At 42.3% G+C, this 20,263-nt stretch overlaps 1 protein-coding gene across 2 annotated transcripts in view; it reads right to left on the reverse strand.

Annotated features, from left to right (window-relative positions):
• spock3 (SPARC (osteonectin), cwcv and kazal like domains proteoglycan 3) overlaps nucleotides 1-20,263 on the reverse strand; it is a 578,102-nt gene that overhangs the window by 162,040 nt on the left and 395,799 nt on the right. For both annotated transcript variants that reach the window (XM_078212462.1, XM_078212559.1), the window contains one exon: nucleotides 7,438-7,552. In XM_078212462.1, coding sequence (XP_078068588.1) covers nucleotides 7,438-7,552 — 115 coding nt within the window. The remainder of the gene's footprint in view (nucleotides 1-7,437; nucleotides 7,553-20,263) is intronic.

Here is a 20,263-nt window from a genome sequence, read left to right on the forward strand (position 1 = left end):
TTGGGGTCGGAAGCTATGGCGTGGTTTCCTGTTGGCCTCCACAGCCGGAAACACTCCACTTTCCGATGCTGGGACTTAATCTCAAATGGGAGCATTCCACTATTGTCTTTTAGCTACAATTTTTACAACAGATATGCTTGGATATGATTTTGTTTAGATGAAATGAAAGAAACAGAAATGAGGTTCAGCACACTCAACCTCAATCTTTTTCCTTACTCTTCATCCTCTTACCGAATTCCCTCCTTGGTTGGATCATTTCTCATTTCCCCACCTTCTCCTGCTTTGCTCCATTTCGTTTCCATCAGCTGAACTGTCTATAACTGCTCAATGATTAGTTCCTCTAATCCTCAGAGTGTTTGCTTGTGCCTTGTTACAGCAGGGATATTGGCACATCACAAATTAACATACACAAAGAAACAGGATTAAGAGAAACCACATATGTACAGAAAAGCCCAACTGCATTACAGAAACCAATTCCACTGGGGTGGTGTCCAGTATTGGGCAGATCTTACGCTTGCTGATTCCCTAAAGTGCAATGCATTTCACTACATAATAGTTGTGTCAGAGAGCACTTTCCAAATTCATACAACATATGCTACCTTCAAAACAAGGTGGCAAAATCATTTAATTTTAATTTGATTTAATAGAAATGGCAAATGTATTTAAATCACCTATTTTATTCATAACCTGGTCACAATACCAGGAAAGAACTGCTAGCTGAAAATGCGTATTGAAATGCCCAGTCAGCTATTGCAGGATCCAATCTTGGAAGAGATGTCGAGGCAAATTTAATTTGTGGCAGATTTTTTGTAGACCTCTTGATTTTTTTTACCTTAATAAATTTGTTTGCTGCTGAAATTTTATCTGTCAGTTTTGTGTTGTTTGCTCAGTGCTATCTAATGCAGTGGTGCTGCAGCTCTAACTATGGTATGTTAGTAGGAATATCATTAAGTTTGCTGGTTGCAGGGATCAGAAGGATCGGAGGAGTCCTGGAAGGGAGCTAATTTTACACCTTAGCAGACCATGTTACACTTGCCTTCATTCAACTGTGTATATTATAGACCAAGGAGCATCTACCTTGACATATTATTGGAGTATTGGCCATGAATATTTGCAATGATGGAGGCAGCAGCAGAAATATATAGTGTCTTCAAGCTAGAGCTTCAGATCAGTTCCACTCAAGAATGGATCTGTCAGTGGCTGCAAAGTACTTTGAACTTCTATACTACGAGCTCCTTCCAAATAACAGCAGGTTGCCAAATATCTGTCAAACCTCACAACTAGCATTATACCAATGCATAAAGTAGGTGATAGATTTCTTCCACCAGAAACAAGATACATTCCACCACATTTAATGTGTCAGGTTTCCTCAAAATGCAGATAGTATCCAAAGGCCGTGTTTTTCAATTTTACTATTTGCACAGACATTAAGTTGGTCTATGGCTACTGGTACTGAGAGAAACATTTGAATACTTGCTACCTTGGTAGCAGTCACAATTCCTTTATTTCAGAACAAATGATGCTACACCATTATTTTAACAGCCAGGAAGACTGCACGGATAACTGTTCACAGATGAGGCTAAAATTCTTCAGCAAACTTAATGATACTCTATGAACATACTATAGTAGAACTGCAGCACTGCTGCCTTAGATAGCACTGAGCAAACAACACAGCACTGGTATATAGAATTTCAGGTCTGGCTCATTATCCCTTGAATCAGTCTGGAATAAAGGCAGTACAAACATTAAAATAAGACACACCCAAAGTCTATAGTCATTGGGATAGTGAAATAAATGTTTTGATGGCTTAATAGATTGAAATGTGTTACACTATATCCTAGTGAAGACCTTCTCAATATTAAGGTTTTTTTATTTTTGCATTCCATAGACATTGCCATCAGGCAAATGAAAGATGTGTCCAGCTGTAGCCTGTCACATAATAAGATACCACCTGGAACTTTGCATATGAAACCTCACATATGGAGAATTTAATAAATGGCACAGGGGAGGCAATGGCCTGGTGGTATTATCGCTAGAATATTAATCCAGAAACTCAGCTAATGTTCTGGAGACCCGGGTTCAGATCCCACCACGGCAGATGATGGAATTTGATTTCAATAAAAAATATCTAGAATTAATAATCTACTCATGACCATGAAAACATTGTTGATTGTCAGAAAAACCTATCTCATTCAATACTATCCTTTAGGGAAGGAAATCTGCCATCCTTACCTGGTCTGGTCTACATGTGACTCCAGAGCCACAGCAATGTGGATGACTCTCAATTGCCCTCCAAAGCCAATGACGGATGAGCAATAAATGCTGGCTAGCCAGCAATGCCCATGTCCCACAAATTAATAAAAAATTTAAAAACAAGTTAAATGAGTGGGGTACAGTTTAAGTCTCATGGGCCAATTTTTTAAAAACGACCACAGGAGTGGAGGCAGATAGGCTTGCAATTTTCTATCATTGGTAGGTATGAAGATTTTCTGGTCTGGTCTGGTCCAACCTCAGGGCTATATTTGAAGGGTCAGGTTGTGGGAGTGGCAGAGAGGTGGAGGTTATAGCACTTGGTTAGTCACCTCATGATCTGGCTCCTGAAACTGGTATCTGTGGGTTACTGACCCGCATTTTCTCTGAAAGATGGGTTAAGGATCCACAAGGGATCTGCTTTAATATAATAATTAAGGCAAGTGCCTGCTGTCAGAAACAAACTGTGACTGGGAACTCACCTACTGGGAGGCAGGATATTGTTCACTGCTGCAGGACCTATAGGTCTATGGCAGTTTGAAGGAACAGAATCATCAGAATTATTAGTCTGATGATTCAGGAGCAGCACAGTGGTTAGCATTGCTGCCTCATAGGGACCAGGGTTCAATTCAGGCACTGGACTGTGGCAAGTAGGATTTTCACAATAACTTCATTGCAGTGTTAATGTAAGCCTACTTGTGACAATAATAAATAAACTTAATTATTGCTGAGGGAAGATGTCTGATAGTCGTTTGTAGGAATACAGGGCCCAAATTTGAAAATACAAGAAAAGAAGCTCTACTCCTACTAACAAGCAGTCAGTAGCAATTATCTTGCAGCTAAAGACATAGGTTAATGATCAAAAAGATTGACAACATGTAAATATCATGGAGCAACTTCACTATCGACAATGCTACATTTAATTACAATATCAACACAAATTTTTAAAATTCTTTCAACATAGCTAGAGCAACAGATTTTGGGACAGAAATGACTCAGCCAGTCCATCAGCATCTCTTGTTTAACAGCATGATTGTAAACAAGGCTGGGACCTCTACACATCATAGTGAATTTTCCTCTGGCCATGCTTAGGTGCAGAACTTCTGTCTGTTTTGCATAGGGTAAATGTGAAGAGAGTTGAATGGATGGCTCAAAGATTGCAGTGGGAGAAATAAGTTTCAACTCATGGGACACTGGCACCAGTACTGGGGAAAAGAGAGAGGTATACCACTTGAATGGCCTTCACCTGAACCTAGTTGGAACCAATGTCCTGGGGAATTATGTAACAAGGGCTGCATCCATAGCTTTAAAATAAATAGTGTGGTGGCGGGGAATGTTTCACGTGAATGGAGATTTGGAAAGTATAAGAGAAAGGGCAAAGGCAATAGTGCAGCAAAACAATATAGGTAATGATAACCAGAGTGTGACAGTAAGGGAGAGAGCATACAAACATAAGAGAGCTACAGCAAATGAGGTCAGAGATGTTTAAAAAAACAGCAAAAAGAGATAACTAAAGGCTATTTATCTGAGTGTTTGCAACATCCACACCAAGATGGATGAATAGATATCACAAATTGAAATAAATAAATATATGATAGCCATTGCAGAGACATGGTTATAAAGTGATCAAAGATTGGGCCTGAAGATTCAAGGATATTTGACATTTCAGAAGGACAGGAAGAAAGGGAAAAGTCGTGGTGTAACTCTGTCAATAAAGAATGAGATCAGTGCAATAGTGAGAAACAATATTTGAGTAATTTAAGGAAGTAACAAAACAACATGGGTAAAGGGGAACCTGTGGATGTGCTACAATTAGATTTCAAGAAGACATTTGATAAGCTGCTACTGCCACCAGTTACTCTGCAAAATAAGAGCACATGGCCTTGGTTGTTGACATTTTGACATTGACAGAGGATTGGTTAGCCAACAGGAAACAGACAGTCGGCGTAAATGGCACATTTTCCTGTTTGAAAGATGTGACAAGTGGAGTGTTACATGGGTCGATGCTGGGACCTCAACTATATACAATTTATGTCAATGATTTGGATGATGGGACCAAAAGTATGGTCACTAAATTTGCTAATGACACAGCATCATGTCATCATGGTAGGAACTAAGTTGTGAAAAGGACAAAAGGAGTTTACAAAGATGTATAGATAGGTTCACTGAATGGGCAAGAATTTGGTAAATGGAATATGGGAAAATATGAACTTATCCACTTTGGCAGAGAATGGAAAATCAGCACCTTATTTAAATAGAGAGAGACTGCCAAACTCTGCGGTACAGAGGGATTTGGTGTCCTGGTCTATGAATCACAAAGGATTGGTATACAGATGCAACAAGTGAATAGGAAGGCAAATGGAATGTTGTCATTTATTGCAAGGTGGAATGGAATATAAAAAGTAGGTATATTTTCCTACAGTTGTATATGGTATTGGTGAGACCACATCTGGAGCACTGTGTGCAGTTTTGGTCTCCTTATTAAAGAAAGGATATAAATCTGTTAGAGCAGTTAGTCAGTTAACTTATGGCCTTACCATATTTAGCCCACTGCTGGAAAATCCCACCCAGAGTCTGAGAGGTTAGAAAGATTAAGTGAGTGAACAAAAATTTGCCAAATGGAGTATGTTATGGAAAAATATGAGGTAGTCCACATTGGCAGGATGAATAGAAAAACAGGTGTTGAGGGTCTTTTCAGAGACTAAGAAATGCCAAAACTTCAGCTAATACAAAGACTCACGAAGCCAGTGGCCTGGTTAAAAGTGTATCTTTATTTACCAAGGATCGATGGGGGAGGTTAGCATTGGGCAGTCTAATACCTTTTCTAGAAGAGAAGGCCTTGAGCATTCCAATACCACTCTGAAGTTACAATGCGTCAAACAGATCAATTATACATTTCTCAAGTTTTACTTTTCTTGCCCATCCAGTAGTTATGAACCAGTCATTATTAGTAAAAGTCAACATTATTAACATTGTCATATACCTCAGCCAATTGCATTCTACTCTCTGACACCATGGGATTTCATTGGTCCGTAGAATCTGGATGCTTCTTCCCCCTGTCGCTTAGCAACCCCAGACGCTTAGCTACAAAGGTCAAGGTTACTGTTCCCACCAACTCTCATTTACATCAATGGCCAATCCAGACAGCTGACATTCTCACATCTGAGAAACTTGAACAGCCCTATTCATAAGGTGGCTTTGGGAATCATACTGTTCGTAACTTTTGCTGATAAAACTATGCTCATTCGGTGGTTTCATTGTTCCAAAGAATGTGGTTTGTCAGCTAAGCCTTCATTCAATCATGCCTCGCAGCAGCCTGCCTTTGGCTAAAATGTACAATTGCTTTAAAAATACAGCTAAAATACATTTTAAAATCCAAAATATATGTTTAAATCAGAAATACTTGTTCAAATCTCATACTTACTTAAATCTCTTACTGTGTTCATACCGCCTTCTTGCAGACAGTTCCCTGTTAGACTGAGAGTCTGATCTGGGGTCATTTCACTTATTGCTGGTAGTTTTATTAGTGACTTAAATCCTTGATTATTTAAAAGTTTTCTAACCTACTATGGATATCTCCAACAACAGGGTACAATTGAAATGGTGAGACTGCAGAATGCTGCGGTACAGAGGGACCTTGGTGTCCTGTACAAATATCACAAAATGTAAGCATGGATGTACAGCACATTATTAAGGAGGCAAACAGAATATTCACCTTTATTGCAAGGGGAATTGAGTATAAAAGTGTGGAAGTCTTGCTACCACTGCATAGGACAATGGTGAGATAACACTGAGAGGACTATGTGCAGTTTTGGTCACCTTATCTAAAGAGGGACATTTGCATTGGAAGCAGTTCAGAGAAAATTCACGAGGCTAATTCCTGGTAAGAAGGAGTTATGAAGAAATGTTGAGCAGCTTGGCTAATATTCATTGAAATTTAGAAGAGGGAGACATAATCTTATTGAAACATACAACATTCTGACGGTGCTTGACAGGGTACATGTGGTGAGGATGCTTTTCTTCATGGGACTATCTGGAACTGGGCCATGGTTTCAAAATAAGGGATCTCCCATTTAAGATGGAAGTGAGGAGGAATTCCTTCTCTCAAATGGTCATTGCTGTTTGGAATTCTGTCCACCAGTGAGCAGGAGAGGCTGGGCCATTAAATATATTCAAGGCTGAGTTAGAGAGATTTTTGATGGGCAAGGGAATAAAAGGTTATGGGGGCAGGCAGGAAAATGGAGTAAAGTCTACATCTGATTAGCGATTATCTTATTTACTGGTGGAGCAGACTTGAGGTACTGAACGTCCTATTCCTGCTCTAATTGCTTATATGCTTTTGTTTTTAAAAAACGAACAAATTCCTGAGCTGATATTTAATCAAAAAATGAATCATAGTGGTCAATTCACAAAGTCAAATCTGAATAGTATTACTGTTCAATGCAGAAAAACATGTTTTAGCCATTGGATAAAGTACTGTAATACATCTGAATACTTTTATACTTTCACAATGCTGATTAATTTAATGGTCACTTACTTTTATGAACACAGCCCCATCATTATTATTGCATTAAAACATAATTAACTTATCATACAGCATTTCATCATGATATATTAAGTTGTCAAACCCTTTGAACTTACCTGTCAAAAGATTCATGACTCCAAACTAGTCCCACGCTTCATAAAAATTCGGAGTTTTCATGTTCCATGTCACTTTTAGAAGTTAGCCTGACTCCATGAAAATTGTGGAGTCTAAGATATTCACCTAGCAATGGAGTCGACAAGAGCAGGAATGCTATGTGCAGTCAAGACCTGCTCCCTCTCCTGTACTTATCAAAATGGCCAGCATGTATCCATTTCTAATCACCTAACACCAGTTTGTCCCATATTGGGATAATAAACTCCAGCCTGAAGTCTATTTCTTTAGTTTTTGCATAAGGAAGTGTTCTTTGAAGCTTCATTAATACTGAAACTATTGTGAAACAAATTGACTGAAATGTTAGAATCTTAAAAAAATCATACTTAAATAACTTGCATATATGTTGTATTTTCAACACAAAGGAAAAGAGACAAGTATGGAATTATCATTCTTTACCCTTCTATTCCAATATCTTCACTAAACTAGGGAGTACAAAGCTCATTCTGCAAAATGTCAATTTAAAGAGCCAGTAAAATATTAAGATTTACCTTTTTTTCCATATTTTCCTTCAGTTGATGATTTATCTGAGGAGCAAGGGCACCGTCCTTCACATTTGACTGAGATCTGCTTGCCTGAAACACATGCCTGATATTCCAGTTTGCACTATGAGAAAGGGAAAGAATTAATCCAACAATCATTTAAAAAGAAACAAAATATTGAATAAAATATAGCTTACAAACTTTTTCATATTTTTGTATATTATACTGGGATAAATATGGAAACCAATACAACAGCCACAGATTATTTCAGCAGTATTAAGTGTTGTGTGTACCTGCAAACAAGTGGTGATTTCTCTGTGAGCAGTGCAAGGGCAATTCATTTATATCATTTTCTGACATTTCCTGTGTGTCACTCAAGGTTCCTAATGACTCTTGCTATAAAGCTATTCTGTGAACTGGTTAATCTTTGGAGTAGACCTTCATGTTGTGCAATAACGTAAAATGGGTGAATGTGACTCAGTAGCTTGTTTTACCTCTTTTCATATTGAATTTCAAAATTGGGAGTGGTGTAAAAAAAATTATCAACCCATTACCACCTGTTTCTTCTTGGGTTGGGGTCTAAATTTCTTTTGGAGGGGTTGCCTGTTACCATAAGAATGCTACAAAAGACTTACTCGTAAAAAAAAAATTATTGTTTTGTTACAGGTCAAAGCTCGGTACTTTACACAAGATTGTACTTCCGCTTCCCAAGATCTTAACCTTTTAATCAGTTGACATTGCATCATAATTACATCAGTATCAGGTGTTCCTTTACTCTACATCGTGCTCTAAGTCTTTATCTTAACTATATGCATATTCCTACATTTTCCCCCAAAGTCTTGGACTTCACAGGGTTAGTCCCTGTGGTGCCTTTACCAATCTCCCTGATTCAGTCCTTATTCAATTTCAAGGTTGAGGCTGAGCATAGAAACATAGAAAATAGGTGCAGGAGTAGGCCATTCAGCCCTCCGAGCCTGCACCAACATTCAATATGATCATGGCTGATCATGCACTTTCAGTATCGCACTCCTGCTTTCTCTCCATATGCCTTGATCCCTTTAGCCACAAGGGCTACGTCCAGCTTCCTCTTGAACATATTTAACAAACTGGCCCCAACAGCTTTCAGTGGTAGAGAATTCCACAGGTTCACAACTCTCTTAATGAAGAAGTTCTTCCTCATTTCAGTCCTGAATGGCTTACTCCTTATTCTTAGACTGTGACCCCTAGTTCTGGACTTTCCCAACATTGGGAACATTTTTCCCACATCCAGCCTGTCCAGTCTCATGAGATCCCCTCTCATTCTTCTAAATTCCAGTGAGTACAAGCTCAGTCAATCCAGTCTCTCTTCAAATGTCAGTCCTACCATTCAAGGAATCAGTCTGGTGAACCTTTGCTGGACTCCCTCAGTAGCAAGAATGTCCTTCCTCAGACTAGGAGACCAAAACTGCACATAATGCTCAAGCTGTGGCCTCACCAAGGCCTTGTATAACTGCAGCAAGACATCTTTACTCCGATACTCAAATCCTCTTGCTATGAAGGCTAGCATTCCATTAGCTTTCCTCACCGCCCGCTGTACCTGCATGCCAACCTTCAGCGACTGTTCCACCATGACATCCAGGTGACGTTGCACTTCCCCTTTTCCTAAACTGCTATCATTCAGATAATAATCTTCCTTCCTGTTTTTGCCACCAAAGTGGATAACCTCACATTTATCCACATTACATTGCATTTGCCAAGTATTTGCCCACTCAGCCAGCCTGTCCAAGTCACCCTGCAGCCTCTTTGCATCCTGCTCACAGCACACACTGCCATCCAGCTTAGTGTCGTCTGCAAATTTGGAGATATTGCATTCAATTCTTTCATCCAAATCATTAATGTATATTGTGAATAGCTAGGGTCCTAGCACTAAACTCTGCAGTATCCCACTAGTCACTGCCTGTCACTCTGAAAAGGACCCATTTAGTCCCACTGTCTGCGTCATGTCTGCCAACCAGTTCACTATCCACATCAAAACATTACCCCCAAAATCATGAGCTTTAATTTTGCTCACTAATCTCTTGTGAGGGACTTTGTCAAAAGCCTTTTGAAAGTCCAGATACACAACATCCACTGGTTCACCCCATCCACTCTACTGGTCACATCCTCAAAGAGTTCCAGAAGATTTGTCAAGTATGATTTCCTTTCAGTGAATCCATGTTGACTTGGACTGATCTCATTATATGATAGGAGCATCTTCCAGCTGGGAGATTGTATCCTTTCTACTTCTTTCTGGTTCCTTGTGTTCATCCAGATTTAAACAGTACATCCAAAATTCTATTGGTTTCCATCCCAATGGTATCCAGGCTCTTCAGTTCCTTCTGATAATTCCCCGGTCCATTTCAATTGTTTCAATAAGATCCCAGCTGTGAAGTACTTTCTATTACAATGGTGATCTCATATCCAGTCTTTCTCCCTGGGTTGTAGCACTTTCAATTCTTGTGCTCTGTGTTTGAAGTTGAAATTGCCAGCCTGACTGTCTCTTTGCTGCTCCACACACTTCCTAACGTTCCCGCAATCATCTGAGGTAATTTTGGTTTTTTTTTTGCCAGAATTATAGATCTCTAATCAGCCCATAAATCAGCATTTAATTCCGCAGATTGGCTCCCTGGTGCACCGGGTGGATAGCTTCTGCTGGTGATGACCTGCCTCCAGGGAGATCACCAGGGTTGGGAACGCCTCAACCCCCCCCTCCTCCCCCACCCCCAACCACATATTCCTGTGGAAAGCTTGTGGGCAATAAATTTCATCCTCTACAATCTGCATTGATTTTTTTTTAAAGTCCATTACCGGTAAATCCTTTGAGAAAGTATTTGAAATATCAGTGTGTTCGAGCTGTTATCTGTTTTCATAGAGTTCTTAAAAATATTACAATACTACAATTTAAGATATAATCCAAACTAGTTCAAAAAAACATTACACAACAATTAATGCTCAAAGTCAAAAGATTATTGTTCACCCTGATAGTTATCAAAGAGTGCTTAAAATTTTCAGACGCAGCAACATCAAATCAAATCAGTTTTAAGGATTTGAATATTATATTATAATAAATATTGATTTCAAAGATTGCATCACTTGAATGGGTGGCAAAGTGTGCCACTTTTTAAATAATTTAACACACTTGACATAATCCATACTCTTACTATAACTACTTTCATATTACATTGAAAACCAAATATAGCTCCTGGCAGGAATGTTCCCTTCTGGAGTCTTAAGTTCACTGTCAGGCGCAGAAGTGGGAGTGATTTCTGCTGTGGAGCAGAATGTGTGATCTTACGCTGTTCAGTTAATTAAATATTTATCTGGGAGGAGCTTGCCAATTATTGTGATGAGGGCAGGCTGGAAGTCCCCTTATGCAATTTGGCTTTAATTTGACGAGCTGCCTCCTTGATGGCACATTCGGTCAAGTCGTACCCTGACATTAAGGGCAAATATTCTCATCTCACCTCTGGAAATCAACTCTTTCATCTTTTGGACTAAGGCAGTAATGAGGTCCAGAGTCGAATGGTTCCGGCAGAGCCCAAATTGAGCATTAGTGAGCAGGCTGTTGGTGAGGATGTGTCACTTGATTGCACTGTCAATGATGCCTTTCATCACTTTGCTGTTGGTTGAGAGTAGACTGATGGAATGGTAATTGGCTGGATCAGATTTGTCCTGCTATTTGTGTACAGGACATAGCTGAGCAATTTTTCACATTGTCACATAGGTGTTAATGTTGTAGCTGTACTGGAACAATTTGGCTATGGATGCAGCTAGTTCTGGAGCACAAGCCATCAGCACGACAGCTGGGATATTGTCAGGACTCATAGCTTCAGGAACACAACAAAGGCTAACAAATGGGAATGCATCCCAAAGAGCTGTCAATCAAAATTACTGTTATAAAGTGAGACTCTGGGCCGTATTTTATTCATGGTGTGCTGTGCTCGATGGCCGAACCGGAAGTGAATGGCACCTCTGTTCTCTTTCTTTTTGCCAGTTCCCATGCGAATCGAATTAAAATTTAAAGTGCCATGGGCAGATATAAGAAAGAGGTGCGATCACGTCAGGTGAAGTTTTTCATTGGCGAAAGCTGCCTTCAACTGACAATGCAGCAGTTATGGGTTGGCTATAAACAATGAGTCTCGGCATCATGGCCAAAACTATGCTTTAGTGCCTGTCATCTACGATGTGTTCCCTGGATGGCTGCATCCTGACTAGCCACTCTCTCTGGTGCTGCTTGTCACTAGCATTGCAGCCCTTTCTTGTTGACTGGTAACAGATCCCCTTTCTCACAGCCTCACCTCCTACCCCAAGATTGCAGGGATTTTGAGGTATATGAGACCCAATGGTTTTCCAGCAACTCAAATGTGTGAATATTATGAGAACATGCGTGCCCATGGATTTCACCCATAGCGAAACTTTCACTGGTGACAGTGAGATTTTCAGCTCCTTCTGTTATCCACAATCAAAATGCCCCCAGAACTCTGAGCTTCTCCTACTTCAATCACCACATATGTTTTTGGAGAATTTGCAGAAACTTTGCAATAGGACTCATTATGGAACTATACAAATGCTGGTTAGGCCACAGCTGGAGTTTTGTGTACAGTTCTGGTCGCCATATTACAGGAAGGACATAATTGCCACAGAGAAAGTAGAGAGGACATTTACAAAAGTATTGCCAGGGTTGGAAAATTGCAGCGATAAGGAAAGATTGGATAGGATTTTCCTTGGAGCTGAGAAGGCTGAGGGATGACGTGATTGAGGTGTACAAATGAGGGGCCTAGATGGGGTTGCCCTGTTTCCGCTAGTGGAGATGTCAATTATCGGGAGCACAGATTTAAGGCAATTTGTAAAAGGATTAGAAGGGGCATGAGGAAAAGCTTCCTCAGCCAGAGCATGTTGCATGTTTGGAAGTCACTACCTGGTTTGGTGGTGGAGGTAGAAACACTCAACTCATTTAAAAGGTACCTGAATCTGCACTTAAAGTCCTGTAATCTGCAATGCAACAGGCAGGATGCTGGAAGTTGAGATTAGAATGGGCAGCCAATTTTATTTTTTTGGTTAGCGCAAGCATGATGGGCTGAATGGCCTCTTTCTGTCCTGTAACTTCTCTATGGTTCTATTACCATCCACCCATTTCCCTTTTATGCTTGTCCCCATCACCCTTGATCTTCCCAACATCATTCTGTCACCCTTCAACCTCCTCTGATTACCCTGGACCCTGTCACCCTTCAATTGGAAATGTTGGCTGGAATTCTCTGGCCGTTCACTCTGGCGGGTTCTTACAGTCTCGCTGATACAGCTCCTTTGCCATAGGCTTCCGGGGGTGTGATGTGGAATCAACGGGAAATCCCATTGACAGCAGTGGGACCAGAAGATCCTGATGCCAGCGGGCAGTGCCAAGAAATAATCAGCTAGGAGGCCAGTGAATCCCATCTCTCTGCCTTGAGCCCTCAACTGTCCCTGTTGACATCCACCTTTTGATCTCAGACACTCCCCTTGGTCATCCTTAGAGCTTTCTTTTCCAGATCCCTACGAGACCTTCAATTGTCCCAACTTCAAACTGGACCTACCCCCCTAACAATTCAACTTTCCTACTGAGACTTTGAACATTCCCTCTGCCAGTCAATGCCCTGAGATGTGCCCATGTATGTACAGTGTGGATACTGCCCTTTAGGCCTCTCAGTTTTTTATCTTGACTGACTGTCTGCAAACTTCCCTCCACAATCCAGCCCCCTGCCAGAGTATCTATCCCTCCCAACCTCTCCCTTCACCCGACTCACCCTGGCTTCTTCTGTGTCTCCATGCAAGCTGCCATTCTCCTGCAGCACGACCTTGTGCTACAGAGTTCAACAAATAAAACTGCTGATCTCAAGACACAATTGTACAAGGCCGACTATTGCACACTATTTTCATACAGTAGCCCCGTTAACTTAATCTTTATGGTAAGTCTTGATTACAAAGATCTTAAAATAATGAATATTCATGGGACGCAATGTAAGCAGGAAACTACAAAGGGACAGTATGAGGCCTGACTCGCTACTGCCATGCTACTAACTTAATTACTGCATCTAAACCAACCCCCCCTCCCTCCGCCCCCCGCCCCCGTCAAAAAATGAAATTTTGTCTTGCACCAAATAAAGTCCACCAGTTAGCACCCGCCATGTTTTCCACTCTTTCTGACCTGATAGAGTCTGTCACAGCATCTCTGTTGTACGGGCATAAAGGTAAACTGCCACTGTACTAATGAAAAAGGATGACATTGTATCAGGTATCACAAGGAGGTATCCTTTCACAACAATGTGGTGTTTCACACTACCTGACAAACCTACATCTGTGCAGTTAATAAGTATTATAAGTCACTATTGTGGAGACTAAGGCCGTGATCCTCCCAGAAAAAAACTAAGTGCTTCCACCAGGCCAAAATTTGGAGTATTTCCTGCTGGCACTGGTAGTGCTAACCAGGTGGGATTCAACACTCTTTAGTTGCAAATAAATTCTCAATATCAAACACGGCAGCAAATCTGGCTTCATAGAAATTGGGGTGCTGTTTTTAAAAGCGTACCACTAAATGTCCATAGAAATTGGGGCACCATTTTTAAATGTTCGGGCCAACGACACCGCCGCACCCCGCTTCCTTCCAAACCGCCCCCCTCCCCTCCAGAGGAATGAGGCACAGGGGGCATTGCCAGCTTGACAGCCTCACTGTCAGGGTGGCATTGGCATGGTGAGAGATAATAGAGCCTGGGCACTGTCCAGCCATTTATCTAACCATTCAGGGGCTCCAAAGGCCTCTGAGGACCCCCCCCCCACCCCAATCTGAGTTGTGCCATCTTCTATGGCTGAAAACAACCAGTACAGGCATGCTCTTCTGGCATAAGAGGTTGAAAACACCCAATATAAAAAGAGCAGTCAAAGTATGCACTTGGTCTTTCGAGGAGGGTTTTCAGATCAAAGAGAAAGCATGTTTAAAAAAAATTCAAAAAGAGGAAGCATATCAGGCTTAATGAAGTACGAGGTGATTGTGTAAACAATGAACTTTTGAATCTGCCCTAGAATTGTCAGTCAGAAAAGCTTTTAGCAGTTAATGTAATATTAGTTCCTTGCGTAAACAAACCTCAGCTAATCCCCTCTTTGAACTGCTCTGGAACTGTCAATTAAAGCAGTTCTAGAGCTTTCAGAGCAGCTGGGGCCTGTTTAAGCTAGAAAGGGGGATCCCCCTCGTGAAATTCAAAGCTCCAGTCAATCAGAGTGTTTCAAGGATCTTTTAGAGCAATTGAGGTTCATTCAAGCTAATAAAGAGGAATCCTCCTACAGGAATTCAAATCTGCCAATCACAATGCTTTAAAGAGCTTCCAGAGCATCTGGAGATCATGAGAGAAAGCAAAGGGATCTGCCTCGAGAAACTGTTATCTTCTATCAATCAAAGCACTTCAAAGAGGTCTGGTAACACCTGGAGATTCTGAAATCAACAAAGGCATACAGTAGATTGGAGGGCTGCTGTGATTCTGAAGGATTCCAGATGTTAAGGTGGGTATAGATATCAGGCCATTTTAAAGTTTTTACAGAACACAGACAATAAAGATTTTGACCAGACAATTGCCTAAGAGTGACTTCCAAGTTTCCCAGAGCAAGAAGGAGGGGTCCAGCCATGAGGGACATCCCCATGAGTGACGTCCCCCATCCTGAGGAACAACCCTGAGGTCAATCCTTCCTCCCAGCCTGAGCCCCTCCAACCACCAGGCCCCTTGAGGGATCCTACATCTGCAGCCTGACAGTGGCAAATGGGTTAATGGACATCTCCTTGCCCTTGCCCTCCCCCCTCCCCCCACCACACTTGGAGTCCACGGTACCTGGTCCCCATTTGTCAGGATAAGAGATTGGCACCCACTTGACTTCCCGACTTCCGACAGGGGGTGGTAGTGGTGGTTGGGTGGTGGGGGGTGGAGGTAACATACAAGGAAGCGGGAGCATCCAGCCTCAAACCCAATAGTTACATTTAAATGTATTTAAATCAGTAGTGTTCAGATTCTCACCTGCTCTGGGTGAGAACCTGATCAGGGCAGCCAAAGCAGAATGGAATACTTGCAATGAGTTGGACACCCAACGAGAATTCCGATTTGGCCCTCTCACCCGATTCAGCCCTCTTGCCTGATTCAACGGGCCAATGGGATTCCCGGCTGGGGCTTGCAGTCGCAGGGAATTGCCTCCTAAGTTCCATGTAGTGAGCTGAATGCTGCAAAAACAATGCTACCTGCAACCTTGGGAGCTAACCATTAGCAAGCTCAACTAGAACTACAGAAATATTCTGATTTTAATGAATGCAACAAAGGAAATCCAGACAAAATGTAAGTTGTCATTTGCTGTACTATCATCTTTTCAGTGCATCTGTTTGAATTTGAGATTGCTTGAAGTGAAGTCCCTGTCTGAACGATATTGTTACATAGCTTTTGACTTTAATTCAGCTTTGTTCTGGATTATTTTTACTCATGTTTCCAGAATCAAGCAGCACAAAATATTTGACACTGTGAATTTTTTGACCGAGATGAACTCTGCTACTTAGAAAGTTAACTATTTATTTTGAGAGATCGAGGATGATCAGTTTCCCAGTTTTCCTTCTCCTAAATATGGGTAACTCTTCAAGCATTCCCATGAATACTGAGACCCTTCAATAATATTAAAAGCATCATAGTTTGCTCACTGAGATAATTACACTGTTCTTGTGATAACTATCGAGTCCTCATAATCTATTATAAAGAGATTGGTGATTTATTGGGACTGATGTTCAACTGCAATAGACCATAGCATTAAAAGAATGTCTGTGACATGATGTACAATGTAACTAATTGATCATTATGTTCACAAAATGTCAAAAAAGTTCTAATCAGAAAATGGCACTTATGATCTAAACTTAAATACTTGGTAGAAATATACATATTTTTAAAAATGAGGATTGGCTTCCCATTGCAAAATTTAGTTTTCTGTTCTATGGGTGTAGCATTTGGCTCATAGATTATAATCTGCATGTTACTTAGGATTTATTATTATTCTATTCCTTCATGGATACAGGTCAAAAGATTTTAATGGAATAGCCAAGCCCATTATTTTAAACCGATTTTAACAACTGTAAGATAAGTCATTTTCATTAATTGAAGACCACATGGCTTCGAGCTGACAAATAGGTTGTAGGGATAGAGTATTCACTAGTTTGCTCTAGTATCATTATCCGAAAATACATGAAAGCAAGCAAAAGATCAGGAAATTAGAAACACGAGTTATGCCAAGTACAAATTGAGCTATTAATTATCATTGACGTTACTTCCAAAACTAATTTCACCCAACTCTGCCCAATCCACACAACTGGCCTTGTAAACTGATCAAAATAATTATCTAGAATTTACAATTGTAATGACGATAAAACTGATAGTGTTCACAGTCATTTCTCTTTCAAAGAGACTGAGTACCGATCAAGGGGCCCAGCATCAGACAGGGGGATGACCACTGAAAGGCATTTCACTGCCCGTGTCTCTGACCCTTCCTCCAAATGGTGGACTGAACCACATCAGTTACATTAAATTCCACCCATTATTTCACTTTGAAAAAGACAACAGAATTTCTGCCTAGTTTTACGACTGTGCTCAAAGTGGAAACTCTACGCCACAACATGTAAGTATAGCAGTTATCACTCCTTAATACTCATTATCTACTTTACGTTGGTAATTGCTTGTCATACTTGGCAGATTTTTATTAGGGTCTTATTCAAGACAAACTTCTGTATGTACACATTTGAAAATGAAGTATGAGCGGGGATTCACCAGGCCCGCTAGCACCTGCCGGGAATCCCAACGGCTCATTCAATCGGGCATTGGACATAAAATGGGATTCCAACCAGGCAGCAAACCTGTTGCAATGCTCCTGACATGCCCCACCATCCCCGATCAGGTTCAGCCCAGAGTAGACAGGAACCTGCTGCACAAACCCTCATTGTACTGTCATTAGCGTTCTGGAAGCCCGATTCAGCGGCCTCCTGCAATGCACCCACCTCTCCGGCCGGAAGTCACGCAGGTGTGATTCGATCAGGCCCTGAAAATTGGGGACTTGGTGCCATGGAATCCGAGGAGGCACAAGGAGGTAAATACCCTTTGCAACTTTATTTTGGACTGCGCAGGGCTGTTGCAAATCACCGGGGGATGGGGGCGCATGCTGGTGTGAAGAAGGTGACCTCGCGGTCCCCGGGACAGGGATGCCTTGACGGGACTCCCTCATGGTGCAGTTAGACAATAGTAACGCACTCAATCCAGAATGTTTCCTATAACAATCCAGTCACAATGTGCTCTTACCCTTGCTTCATCTAACAAGCCACAGCTGTTGCCTCTGCTTTCTGAACACCATTCCCTTACAGGATATGTCACTTCCACTAAGGCTCCTTTTCTTTCAGGTTTCACTGAGTCCAAGTTGTCTGCACACCTCTTTGATCTCCCTTCATTGACAGCCCCATGGCAGATGAGGGAGCAGTATAGCTGAGGTCTGCTAACCCTTACTCCGCACAAGGATCACATGCACCAGTAGCAGATAACAGCTGTGTTGCCAGACAACCCACGTCACATGAAAGACTTCATTGTTGATACTATCACTCAATGCTCCATGATGGCTTATGCACTCTTGCTCTGCCCTGCAACTGCTCACTTTGCCCTCATCTTTTTGCAACTGGATAACATTTACAATCGCAAACCCTTCCGACAGATCACAACAACTTTATGACAGGACTCTCATTTTAAACACTGGCTTCATCACTCTATGTTGTGCGGCTTCTATCAAAGGCACACATCTCTGAGTAACAATAATCTTCAGTCTGTGGCACCAGCTCAGTATTTTCAGAAGGAGCCACATGCCTGCCCAGAATTAGCATCTGCACCCAACAAACAGCTGCCACAGCTCATACAAGAAGGCACAAGTGTCCTTCATTGAAGGGACGTGGTGTCAACTCTATTTCCTGGACGGGGCGAGGGGGCAAAAAAATGGTCTGCCATTTGATCTGAAAATGCCAATTCACACTATGGCTGAACACCTCTTTGAAGTGTGGCAACTATCCAGGAAGAAGGTGACACGATGGCCACTCCAGATCATATACCTGGCATCTGTCTTTGCCTCTGAGAGCACCTGTGCCCTCTTACATTCCTGGTAGCCCTTAGCCTTCTATCAACTGTCTTTCATCACCACTAAAGCAGCTAGTTCCCCAGGCACAAAATCTAAGTATGGCTCTGGGGAAGAGGCAGTCACGGGCAGGGCCATGCGGCTCACGGCTATGTGGCCCCGAGGGTCATTCTCTTGCACCAGAACATGATGTGCTCCATAACTGGTGAGGTGAAGGGAGGGATCAGCCAGGCCAAAGGCCGTGGGGCCGTGTCTGTGCCCATGCAAGCTAGCCTTCATATGCTGAATCACAATGGCATTAGCGAGGACTTGAGAGGTAAAGGATGGATGACCTTGCTGACAGTCTCTCTCTCTCTCTCCTTTCCACCTCCTCACAGATTGAAATTAATATCAGTATACAGTCAGGCCAGCATGCATTATTCCTGCTGACAAAGCAGATAGGCAGTGGCGAGAGTGCCAAGGCCAACCCAGGCTTGATCCAGCACCACATGACCTAGCACCGGAACATCAAGGGGCTCAAGTGGCACCCAATCATGAACTGTCATACAATATGTGCTGCCGAAGACTGCACCTTCACAGGGAAACTGTGTGACACCTGTGCAAGGTTCTCACCCGCCGAGCAAAAGGATGAGGAGGCCAACCACTCCCGGTGACCATGAAAGTGACAGCTTCCCTAAACTTCCTCACCACAGAGTTTTCCCAACGCTCGAGCAGGGGCCTGTGCGGGATCTCAGAACCATCAGCATGCAGATGCATCTGCGAAGTAACAGATGCCCTGTATGCCAGGCATCAGACTAAATCACCTTCCACCTGGACCAAGCCTACCAGGATGCCTGGGCGGCAGGGTTCTGTAACATCGCTGGGATGCCCAGGTCCAGGAGGCAAGCAATGGCACCCTTCTCATCCTGTGAGCACTGTCTCAACATGGAGAGCCCTTCATAAATAGGAAGGCATACCACTACCTTAACATCCAATCTGATTGCAAGGCAGAAGGGTGGAGACTCGCTGTGAGAAAAGCTGTGGTGCTCCTAAGACACTGAGAAATTCTGATTCCTATCATTCTGTTGACAGAATTCTGATCTCATGGCTCATTCCTGAGTGTGTTACGGGAAGACTTTCTTATGAGCAACAGTATGGGAGGGAGTGAGATTCAGCCTCTTAGGCTGGTGATGCTGCGATACTAGGATGTCACAAACTTGTACACTCATGGGCTCCCACTTGCGGCTGAGGCTGGAGAGCCTGTGGGAAGTTCAGAGTCCAATATGCAGACTGAGGCCTCCCCCCATCCACACACCCCCTCCACAGCTGAGGGAAAGCAGTGAGAGAGAGAGAGTCAAGACAGTTTAGATGTGAAAAGTGGTTTAATCGCGTAAGTTTGAAATTAAGTGCCCCCTTCACCCTAACTAAAGTTGTGTGATTGTACCCATGCCAACTCAGTGGTCCTGCATCTTCCTAATCTTCCATAGCCCCTTGCTCCTTCTAGATGTTTCCCCAGATAGCACATCAGAAGTGGAGGTGGTCTGCTGCTTCTCACACCCTATGGCCTATGATGCCCTTGACAGATGTCCTCGGGAGGGCCCCAGCCAACTCTCGGGTGTCACAGATGATGCCATGTCCATCTGTTGTGCCTGCTGCCAATGAGATGCACCGGGGTCAGGAAGGGGAG

Source organism: Mustelus asterias, chromosome 1, assembly GCF_964213995.1.
Source record: "Mustelus asterias chromosome 1, sMusAst1.hap1.1, whole genome shotgun sequence".
NCBI classification, from domain to species: Eukaryota; Metazoa; Chordata; class Chondrichthyes; order Carcharhiniformes; family Triakidae; genus Mustelus; species Mustelus asterias.